This window comes from Sciurus carolinensis, chromosome 12, assembly GCF_902686445.1.
Source record: "Sciurus carolinensis chromosome 12, mSciCar1.2, whole genome shotgun sequence".
NCBI classification, from domain to species: domain Eukaryota; kingdom Metazoa; phylum Chordata; class Mammalia; order Rodentia; family Sciuridae; genus Sciurus; species Sciurus carolinensis.
In genome coordinates, this window is record NC_062224.1 from 158,224 (window position 1) to 169,071 (window position 10,848).

The following is a 10,848-nucleotide window of genomic DNA, read 5'->3' on the forward strand; positions in this document are numbered from 1 at the left end:
CTGCTGCGGCAGCTCGGAGAGGGTGGAGGTGGCCCTTCTCACCAAGGGGACTGGCAGAGTGGCAGCAGCCAGGAGGGACGGGAGCAGGAATTCAAGGGGGAGGAAAATGAAGCCAGACCCAAGGGAAGGTGTGCAGCGCCACTCAGCCGGCTGTCTGTGAGCAGAGCCTGTTCTCCCCAGGCCAAGGCACCTGCTGTCCCTCTAGGCCCTCCCTGAGTTTCCATTTTTTTCCCAGAAGCTATGTGCCATTGACCTCTTTTGTAATAATGCTGTGGAACCAGTTCCGTTGGTTAAAAATATTGGAACCCGTCTACTAGCCTGTGAAGATGATTCCTGTGTTAAAAGCCAGCGGTAGAGACACGCAGTGAGCATGGCCCTTCATGGTGTGTTCCTGGAAGTTTTGAATCAGCAGGGTTTGGGCACTCAGATCACATTCCAGCTCTATGATAAGGATGTTATCTAATCCAAGCAGGGTACAATGTGTGTCTAGCACTGTGCTCTCTTTTGAGAGCAAATAACCACAAGTCCTGTTGAGAAGGATTTATAGGTTTGAATATTTTTGACCACTTTGAAATAAAGTATAATTCACAAAAGTGAGTAAAACAAACAAGGCGTGATTATATGCTGTGAAGACCAATCATGAACTCACCACTCAGACAGAGAGACAGCCACCAGACACAGGGCAGCCAGTCCCTCCCCACTTTCTGATGGGGTGGACACGGAGCCCTGCAGGGTTCCTCCCCTTTCTAGACCTCACACATCAAGTCCAATGCTGATATTCCTGGATGCCTGGCTTCTTCAGTCCTTGTTGTGTGAGATTCATTCTCGTTCATTTTTAAAAAATATATTTTTTAGTTGTAGGTGGACATAATACCTTTATTTTATTTTTATGTAGTGCTAAGGATTGAACCCAGGGCCTCACGTATACTAGGCAAGGACGCTACCACTGAGCCACAACCCCAGCCCATTCTTGTCCATTTTTGACTGAGAAGCACAACTGCTCAATGACTGGCTCATCTGTTTGCCGTCTCAGTTGTTCAGGCTGATTCCAGCTCTGTACTCATGCTGAATTGCCATTACGTGCCTCTATGTATGCACAGGTGCCTGTGCTCACCTACACAGACACACAGGTCCTGGGTGACATAGTAACTAGCTGCAAGTAGACAGGATCCCTCGGCCACCACGTGGAAGGGCCTCGGGACCCACACTGCCCAACCACCAGACCTCCCAGCCAGTCCTTGCTGGACACACAGAAAAACCAATACTATGGCACAAGTTTTGCAAAAAGAAAGAGCTTTATTGCAGTTTGATCATCAAGAAGACAGACATGCTCAATCTGTCTCCCTGTTGGGCCTTAGAGAAGGAACCCAAGTGACTTAGGGTCAGGGCAATGGAGGATTGATTGGCTGCAACCATGGAGTTTCCAGCCTCTCCTTATTCTGGTCTCTTCTCAACTGCAGGCAGCACCCCTGGCTTTTTGCCTAGGAGGCCCTGTTCTTCAGATTCTGCTCAGGAAAGGCTTTGGTTCAACAGGGCTCTCCAGGTCACTGCAGGCCAGGTCCCAGGGTCCTGCATTTGCGTCCTGGAAACCCTGGGGTTTCACAGCTGCTTTCATCCGGTCATGAAGGGTGATTCTGGCAGCAGGCAGCCCAAGATTGGGGCTCTTGACACATCCACCCTGCACTCCTACTTGTGAGCATTCTGAACTCTGGAGCCCGGTTCACACTATTCACACCTGAAAACAAGGTGCTGGGGAGGCTCTCTTAGGGTTTGGATCCCCATGCTGTTGCTTCCTAGCTTGTTTCTGAAACACATCACTGAACATTCCTCAGGTTTTCCTGTCTGTAAAGTGGGCACAGGTAATGGTAAGACAAAAGGAATCAGTTCAGAGTGATGACAGCAGTGTAGGCATACAGTAAACGCTCAGTGTTTACTCGCTCCTGTCTTTACCAGTGGTATTGTACTTGTGTGAACCACACGTGGCTCTCCTTACACCACAGGCAAACCAGGAGGCTTAGAACCATGACCAGGCCCAACTGCAGTCCTGCTCAGGACTGCCCTGGTCACCGCCCTTCACTCCAGGACTAGGGCTGGTGACCACGTGTAGGAGTGCAGAAAGAGGAGAGGCAAAGACTCTTTTCATTTTTAGATAATACTAATTTCAGCACAATACATGTAAGTAAATGAAGGAATTGGGACGATAAAGAAATTTGCTGGAGCACTGCAGGAGGAGCAGGGCATACGAAGGGGGCCAAGGGAGGGGGATGGGGGAGGAGAGAGAGGGGGGGAGGGGGGAAGCGGGAGCAGAGGGAGCAGGGGGAAAGGGGAAAGAGGGAGAGAGAATGTGGGGAGTAGGGAAAGAGTGGAGGAGGGATGCAAGGGAGGAGGGAGGGCGGAAGGAGGGAAGCAGGGGCAGGGGTGGGGCGGGGGGATAGGGGGAGCAGGGACGCGGGAGAAAGGGGGAATTGGTGGGGAGCAGGAACAGGGAGCACGGCGAGCGGGGGAGCAGGAGGAGCTCGGGTCCCCCTCGGGCTCCGCAACGCACGGCGCGCCGGGCGAGCGGCCAGCGGGCGGGAGGCGGCGTGGTGCAGGGGCGCGGCGCGCAGGCGGGGGCGCTGTGGCCCCGGCGCGGGGACTGCGCCGCCGGACCCGCCTCTTTCCCCGCCCGCCGCCCGCCCGCGTAGCTGGGAAGCCGGGCGGAGCAGGCTCGGCCACCTCGCGGCCGCGGGCAGAGCCGCCCCGCGCAGCGGCCACCTCGCGCCTTTGTCCGCCGCGGCAGCTGGTCCGCGCCCCGCGGCCACGCGATGGCCCCGCAGCAGGGGCGGCCCGCGCTGCCCGGCCGCTGCGAGCCGCCGCCCGCGCCGCCCGTGCCTCCTCGCCGGGAGCGCGGGGGGCGCGGGGCGCGCGGGCCCGGGGCTCAGGGGGGCCGGGGGCGCGCGGGCGGCGCCGAGGGGCGCGGCGTCAAGTGCGTGCTGGTCGGCGACGGCGCGGTGGGCAAGACCAGCCTGGTGGTGAGCTACACCACCAACGGCTACCCCACCGAGTACATCCCCACCGCCTTCGACAACTTCTCGGGTGAGCGGCGCGGCGGGGCGGGGCGCGGCGGGCGGCCGCAGGGCCGGGGCGCGGGAGCGCGGGCGGGTCCGCGCTGCGGGCGGAAGGGCGGCGGGCGAGCCCACGGCAGGTGGGTCGCCTGCGGCCGCGTCGCCCGGTGCCGGGCGGCCGGGCTCGCCCGCACCGCCCGCTCCGAGGCGCCCGAGAACTCGCCGCGGCGAGCTGGCCCCGCGCGCCGGCCAGGCTCAGGTCGCCCCACCATCCTGCCCTGGCCGGCGCCCCGCCCGCGCTGGCTCCGCTTGGGACTGTTGGCGCTGTTCTCTCCGCTCGGCAGTTCTTACCTATGGGGTGCTGTGTCCTGAGAAGATAAAGGACTCCTTTATCTTCATTATTCACTCTCTCAGGAATTTAAGAAAAAGTTGAAATTCAGACACTAGAGCGAAATACCACCTGACTTGCTCCTTTAAAAAAAATGCTCTCTGACCTCTGCATTCCTGCTGGCAGGGCCTGATTTCCTCCTCCTCAGAGGTACCTGCGTAAAAGGTGTAGTGTGACGGGTTCCCACCACGCATTGTCGCCTGTCTCCCAGCTGACTAGTGTAAACGTGTGAGCAACTGGGTTGAGCAAAGGGGATAAAGTGTATTTAATTCAGGTTCGACCCTCACAGGCCTCCCCACGCAGACACTGACCTGGGGGAAAGGTGGGCCGCTCTTCTCCCGCTCTTCTGTTTAGTCCTCCTTTGGGTGGGAGGGAGATGAGAGGTGCCCTCTTCTAGGCACAGGACGTGTGGCAGCCTTAGTCTCTAAGGTACAGTTTTAGGATCAGCCCTGAAGTCAGCAGCTGTTCCCAAGGAAAACAGAATTATCTGGGAGGTTTCCCACTGATTTAGAACTGCACTTGCCCCTCTGTGTTGCTTTTAGGTCTTTGTAACAAGCGTGACAGGAAAATAAATCTTCCAGGTCTGGGGGAGAAACAGGCCCTTTGGGGAGCCACCCAGGGGCTCTGGGTCTGCTGTCTGGCTCCTGGCACTGGGACTTTGCATAGGGGAGGCTCCATGGGCCTCCTTGTTTCATTTAGTTAATGGGAGGACCCAGAACTGGAGCAGAGGGGTTTGGAGGGAGAGGGTTTGGGGCCGAGAAAGACGTTCTGATAATCATCTTGTCTTGTTTTCAAGCTGTGGTGTCAGTGGACGGGCGGCCTGTGAGACTCCAGCTCTGTGACACAGCAGGACAGGTCAGTATCATGTTACGGCTCAGTGCTGGGAGAGGAAGCAGCCTTTTAAAGGCTTCCAGATGACCTTTGACTGTATTTCCAAACAATTCCCTTGGTAACTGTGTAGTGGTTCCAAAGCCTGGTGGAGAGACCCAGCCCTGCTGTGGCCCCTCTGGAGGGTGGTAGGAGGAAGCAGAGGAGGCCACCTCTGGAACTAGCAAAACTGCCTTCGTTCTGGCCAGGAGGGGACGCTGGGCAGAAACAGCCCTTATCTCACAGGAATTTTTTGTTATCCCTCACTTTCTGGTTTTATTGAAACATGTGGAGATGCTTTGGTGATATTAAAGACCAGCAAGCCAGATATTTAAGAAATTTGCTCAAGAGAAGGTGGAGTATGCATTAGTAAGGGACCTGCTTCTGCAGCTGCAGTCGACCCTCTGGGACCAGCCCTAGTCCTGGAGTGAAGGGCGGTGGCCAGGGCAGTCCTGAGCTGGAGGGAGGTGTGAGCAGCACCTTGCTCTTTCCAGAACAGGGCATGAACTCTTGTCCAGAAGCTAGGTGTTGGGACACAGTGGGACAGTGACGAAGGTCACCATGAGTCCCCGTGGTGCCTCCTGGAGAGGTTTCCACCTGGTCATGCCCCCCGCCCAGCTGCTCAAGCCCCTGAGCTCACATGTGCCCTGTGAGCACCTGTGTCGAGCTTGCCAAGTGGCTGCTGTTGGGCTTGTCTCCCGGGAGGTGAGGCATTAGGCCCAGTGCTGGGGCTGCTCACGGGCAGGTGGAAGTGTGTGCTCTGCTGAGGTGCCATCACAGGACATAATGATTATGAATATGCTGGCTTTGCAGGGTCCCCAGTGCCACCTCCAAGCCAGGGCTTCCAAGCTGCTCACCCACTCTGGGACAGCAGTTCAGGTGAGGGCAAGTTTCATTGTGTAGACCCCGAGGTCACATGAACCTGGGCAGCCCTGGTCTTCTGAGAACAGCAGGAGGTGGAAGCCCATTCTAGGACATCTCACTCCCTTGGTGGTGAGGGAGAGCCCAAGGGGGCCCCATGTCACTGCTGTGGGTGGCGCTGCTTCTCGTAAACCACGGGGCCAGGTTTTCCTATCATTGGAAGGTGGGCAGAAAAGTGGCCCAGGGTCCACAGGCCCCTGTGGAACAGCAGCCTGAGAACAGGACAGAATGCTGGAAAACTCCAGGTGTCCCCAGGCACAGCTCCAGGCTCCCTCCCACAGTGTCCTGGCCACCACCAGCTCCCAGGGAAGGCCGCTCTCAGCAAGGCCCACGTGGCTGGCTTCCAGCAGATGGTGGGTGGAGCGCTGGGCCCCAGGTGTGCCGCTTGGTCATGGGCCTGCCGTCCTCACTCTGAAGTCACAGGGAAGAGGAGCTGGCATCGGGGCGCTCTCCGAGGAAGGGAGCGCCATGGGGAAGGCCTCTGCTGGGCAGGTGGTGGGCCTGGCGGAGATCTCCAGGCAGGCTCTTGAAAGAGGAGTAGTGTTTTTACCTGGAGTAGTGTATTTTAAAAGGGACTGAATTGTGGAGAAGGAGTTAGGATTTTCCTTCATATTATTTCTCTAAAAGTCAGGAGGACACAAGAACCATTTTAGAAACATCCACCAAGGACACTTGTAACTTGGGAAGAGGTCTCAGTGCCGATGGGTTGTTCAGTTGTTTGTTGATCACCCTGCCGTCTCCCACGTCCTCTGCTGGGAGTTGCTGTACTCCAAAGGCCTGCAGAAAGGCTGCAGCACTCCCTAAGAGAAGCGTGTGCCCCTGACCAGGTCAGGTCTGCTCCCAGTTGCTGGTCAGCGGGTGTCATGACCGTGGCAGGGCTGGTCAAAGTGATCGTCCTTTTCTGCCCTCCCTGTCCTGTCTGACCAGCTACTGTCGAGGGCCTTCTGTGACACCCGCCAGGCTTCCTGTGGCCCAGCTAAGGAGCTCACCTTCCTCTGGGCAGGAGTGTGAGCAAGGGCACTTCTGCTCCAGAGGCGGTCAGCATGGAAGGCTCTCCCAGACGCAGCTCTGAACACCCAACTCATGATCTCAGGCACAGCTGGGGTGGAGGTGAGAGGGGACCATTGCTGAAGGAGGGGCGTCTGCTCCCACATCCCAGAATTCTTCAGCTTTTGACCCCCGAACCACTTGGGCAAAGCTTCATACTAACAAAGCAAATCAGCACATCAGCCTGACCAGAGGGACTCCACTCTCTGGTGGCTCATCTCTGCCTGTCCCGCCCCCAAGTGACTTCTGTGGGGGGTCTACACTGGAGGCCTACACTGGAGGCCCCTGAGGGCAGATGGAGCTGGTCATGCAGAGGTCTTTGTTGCTGAGCCTCCTGGCTAGGTTTTTGCATTGATTCTTGCAGCCCAGGGTTGGCATTGAGAGATGAAGTCCTTTCTCAGCGTCCACCTGCCCTGCGGGTACCTCACGAGTGGAAGTTGCCCTCATTCCTGCAGCGTGGCTGGTTGGCTGTTGCCCCAGGTGGAGACTCTGGGCCTCAGAAGAAAGTGCAGTGTGGGAGGCAACACAGGTTCCCTGTGGACAGGGCTGTGGATGGGGCTGGCCAGAGTAGACCAGTGGTTCTGAGGGAGCCTGGTGTGCCTCGTGCTTCCTGGTCCCTGGGAAATCATTACACCGGAGGTGGTGTCCACAGGTGTGCATTTTACACGGGAACAAGAGGTGCAGTTTCTCTAGGGAAGAGTCCAGTGAACTTTTGGTTGTTGGCCAGGCTGACTGGCATTCCCGTCCTGCTGTGCACAGCCAAGCCTTGGTGGCCGGGCCTGGCCATGGGAGGTGTTTGGTGTGTGTCCACTGATGGTGACTACAGAGGAACACCCATGCGTGGTGGGTGCCCACTCCCCGTCCACTCCCACCTCAGGCCCAGCTCTCCTCGTTGTGCAGGGTTGGGTGCCCATTCTCTGGCTCATCTGTCCAGCCCTGTGCCTGGAGCCCTGGTACTGGCGGAGGTCAAGGCAGGAACAAGGAAATTTAAGAGAAAAAGAAGGAGGGAGGGAGAGGGAGAGGCTGTAGCCAGGATGAGAGTGTTGACCAGTGTCTGTGAGGACACTGAGGGACAGAGTGTCCCAGTGGTCTCACAGGGTGCCCACCACTGCTCTGACTTGCCCGGAGCCTGTCACAGTGCTCTCTGCTGTGGGTGACAGGCAGGTGGACAGAGCCTGCAGGGTTCACGCCACCTTGGGGAGGGAAGGGCTGGGGTCTTGAGGAGGGGGCTGTGGAATCTGGGGCCAGCGCAGGCACATCCTGACTTTCAGAAGAATGGTCATGTGCTGAGAGGTGACAGAAAGTCTGGGTCACTCTGGGCTGAAGGCCAGATAAAAGCCATCTCCAGACCCCCTGCTCAAGCACGTTCCCTACATGCTCAGTAGGGTGGTCACAGCACTGGGGGCCTTGGGCTATGGGTTCAGGGCCTGGTTGGCCTGGGGTGGACACTGCTACACCTGCATCTGGGGCAGGCAGTGGGGCGGTTCTGGACACTGGCTTTTCCTGGGGGATGGTGGGCTTCCTGATGCAGCTGGACCTCCCAGGACACGGGTCGAAAGGGCCTGCAGACAGGAGCCGCCTCGGTAACCAGCGTGTCTTGGTTGCAGGACGAGTTTGACAAGCTGAGGCCCTTGTGCTACACCAACGCGGACATCTTCCTGCTGTGCTTCAGCGTGGTGAGCCCCACCTCCTTCCAGAACGTCAGCGAGAAGTGGGTGCCCGAGATCCGGTGCCACTGCCCCAAAGCGCCCATCATCCTGGTGGGGACACAGTCCGACCTCAGAGAAGATGTCAAAGTGCTCATCGAGCTGGACAAAGGCAGGGAGAAACCAGTGCCCGAGGAGGCAGCCAAGCTGTGTGCCGAGGAAATCAAAGCCGCCTCCTACGTGGAGTGCTCCGCCCTGACTCAGAAAAACCTCAAGGAGGTCTTCGACGCAGCCATTGTGGCCGGCATCCAGCATGCGGACTCCCAGCAGCAGCCCAGGAAGTGTAAGAGCAGGACTCCAGACAAAGTGAGGGACCTGTCCAGGTCCTGGTGGAGGAAGTCGTGCTGCCTGGCCTAGGCGGCCACGGGCACCCATGCCTGACGACTCACCCCAGAGCCCCCAGGTGGCCTGTGCTCCGCTGGCCTGGCTTTAACATCCCTGTCTGTTTACGTCCATGTGAGATAAGTCAGTTGAAGAAGTTGTGGTTTAAGGGCGTCCCTGACTCTGGAAGTTCAGAGCTCTCGCCTCTGGATTGATTTACGTCTGATAAGAAAAGGGCTGAGATCTGCTGTCAGGATGGAGATTTTATTGTTGTCACGGTGTCGGCAGGACAGATGGGGACAGTGATGCGCCCTCTGGATGGAGGCTGCTGGGGCCTGTGCCTCACGGTACATCAGCCCTGTGGGAACAGCGCTCCCTGAGACGCAGTGACCCCACCTTCGCCGAGATGAAGGTGTGGGAAATGACCGGGTGCGTCTGCTGCAAACCTCAGGCCGCCTCGGTGTTGAGCGATGCTCAGTTGCCTCAGACCTTAAAAGCTGGCACAGCATAGGTGGAAGGACAGGGCACGTGGGATTCCCGTGCCAGGTCAGTCCTGCCCACATGCAGTGCACACCGCCAGACGCCCTGAGCAGCTGCAGGGTGCGATGGGCAGAGGTCACATGGTGCTTTTGACCCTCGGGGCAGGCCTTGCAGGACCTCGGCATCCACACTCTCATGGCCCCTCTGCAGGAGAGCAAACTCCTGAAAGGCCAGCACGGATTCTGTGGGACCTGGGATCCTTCTTTCCTAGGTCCTTGTCTGTGCACACGCACGTGCAGGCAGCTGTGTTTCTTGCATGTTCAAACTTCTACACGCTAATGGGAAGCAGGTCGAGCAACTGCTGCCCTCTTCTCTACTTCCTTGAACAGATCTCTTATCATACCCTGGATGTACACACTTTAAGACCAACTTAAAACAAAGCTAAAGGGAACATCTCTTGAGAGCTGCTAGAACAACCAGCCAGGTGTCTGGTAACTTCTGGCCAGAGCTGAACCGGTCTGCACAGGACCCCTCAGGTGCTACCTGGCTGCCTGATGAGCTGAGCCCGTCTGCACAGGACCCCTCGCCTGCCTCCTGGCTGGGGACCACGGCAGCATGTTAGCATGTGTCCTCCTAGGAGTCTTGATGCCCACCCTCCCGGAGGCAGTCCTACAAGCGTCCTCTAATGCTGCAGCATCGTGGTCTGAGAAGTCACAGGCAGCCAGGCCCAAACCATGGCACGAGGTGACCAGAGACCACTTCATTGAGCAGCTGGGGACGTCTCTGTGAACCCATCGGGACAGTCCCAGCACCCCAGCCTCTCTTTTATGTTTAAAAAAAAATCTTATGTTGTATTTTTCTATCAAAAACAGTGCAAGGTCAGGCCATACTTTAGGTTAGGGGCTTCTTTATTCCTGTAGTGAGATGAAAGAAACCCTTTGTTTAACAAAGGTTAATCTTTAAACCACTAGATGCACAGACTTTACTGATGATTTTCAGCACGTTGACGTCGGCATCAGAGGTTCCAGAAGCACTTCCTTCCAACCTGAGCAAGTGAAGTTACTTTGCTTGAGATGCTGAGTCTGACCCACGCTGCAGCCTCTATGCCGTCCAGTGCACATGGCCCTGGTGCCCAGCGAGCAGTTAAACAGGAGAGCAAGAGCAGCAGACACAGGCGGGCCGGTCCATGGATGAGGCCTGGGAATCAAGTGCCAAGCCTTTGCATTTGGCAGGAAGTGGGGCGTGGAGAATGCCCAGGGCCCGGCGTGGCCAGCACTGTGTCCTGGACCTTCAGCACAGCAGTCGAGCGGGCAGCTGCACCGGGAGGGCCTAGGTGTGGCTGTGCTGGAGGGTTCCCTCCACCATGCTTGTGAAACGGGTCCTGGCTGAGCATCATTTAAAGTGTGTGCCTGAGTCAGTGCAGGGTCTGCTTCAGAGCCTGGGCTGAGGGGCCCCTTAGTTAGCAGAGAGTATTCTGCATGCATGCTGACCCCGCAGTCCAGGCCAGCTCCGTGGCCTAACCCTGTCCTGGGCCCAAGACCTATCATCTCTTCCACCACAGGCACATGAGGGGGCCTTTTATAATGTGTTCTGTGCTTGGCAGCCTCAGGAGGGGCCATCCAGAAACCCCAGGCCAAAGTGGGCACTGGTCTGCTCCCGATGGGCCTGCCTGGTGTCTGCCCACTGCGCCCTCCTTCCTCCAGGGATCAGCGATGCCAGCACTCATATTTGAACATGCTGTAAATGAGACAGTGTGAAATAAATTCTGACCCGAGGGTGTCACTTCTACTCTTCTACTGGAGGTGACAGACTTGGCCACGTCTGGGCACACCGGGCCAGCCACACCTTGGCCTTTGGGGAACACAGCCCCTTCTGCCATGGCACCTGTACAACGCGGGGCCTGTGGGCTCTGGGGTCTCTGGTGGCACACTCCTCTGCCTGTGCCTGGTCCATTGGGCAGTGTGTCCCTGTGTGGGAACCCAGGCCACAGTATGTGGTGTGGGGTGGACAGAGGGCCATGCCCCTCTGGTGGAGCAGTGCTGCCCTGGCAGGCAGGTGGGTGCAAGTGGGTGTC

At 57.7% G+C, this 10,848-nt stretch overlaps 1 protein-coding gene across 1 annotated transcript; it reads left to right on the forward strand.

Moving 5' to 3' along the window:
- The first annotated feature begins 2,686 nt into the window (after window positions 1-2,686).
- On the forward strand, window positions 2,687-10,562 carry Rhou (ras homolog family member U). The gene is made up of 3 exons (XM_047520594.1): window positions 2,687-3,075; window positions 4,229-4,287; window positions 7,875-10,562. The coding sequence occupies exons 1-3, from the start codon at window positions 2,805-2,807 to the stop codon at window positions 8,328-8,330; spliced, it is 786 nt and encodes a 261-aa protein (XP_047376550.1). The 5' UTR covers window positions 2,687-2,804; the 3' UTR covers window positions 8,331-10,562.
- The last annotated feature ends 286 nt before the right edge of the window (window positions 10,563-10,848 follow it).

Bases quoted from the DNA above. Each gene is read 5' to 3' on its own strand.
- Rhou (XM_047520594.1), top strand. From the start codon at position 2,805: ATGGCCCCGCAGCAGGGGCGGCCCGCGCTGCCCGGCCGCTGCGAGCCG. The intron at 3,076-4,228 runs GTGAGCGGCGCG...CTTGTTTTCAAG, and splicing joins CGCCTTCGACAACTTCTCGG to CTGTGGTGTCAGTGGACGGG. The intron at 4,288-7,874 runs GTCAGTATCATG...TCTTGGTTGCAG, and splicing joins TCTGTGACACAGCAGGACAG to GACGAGTTTGACAAGCTGAG.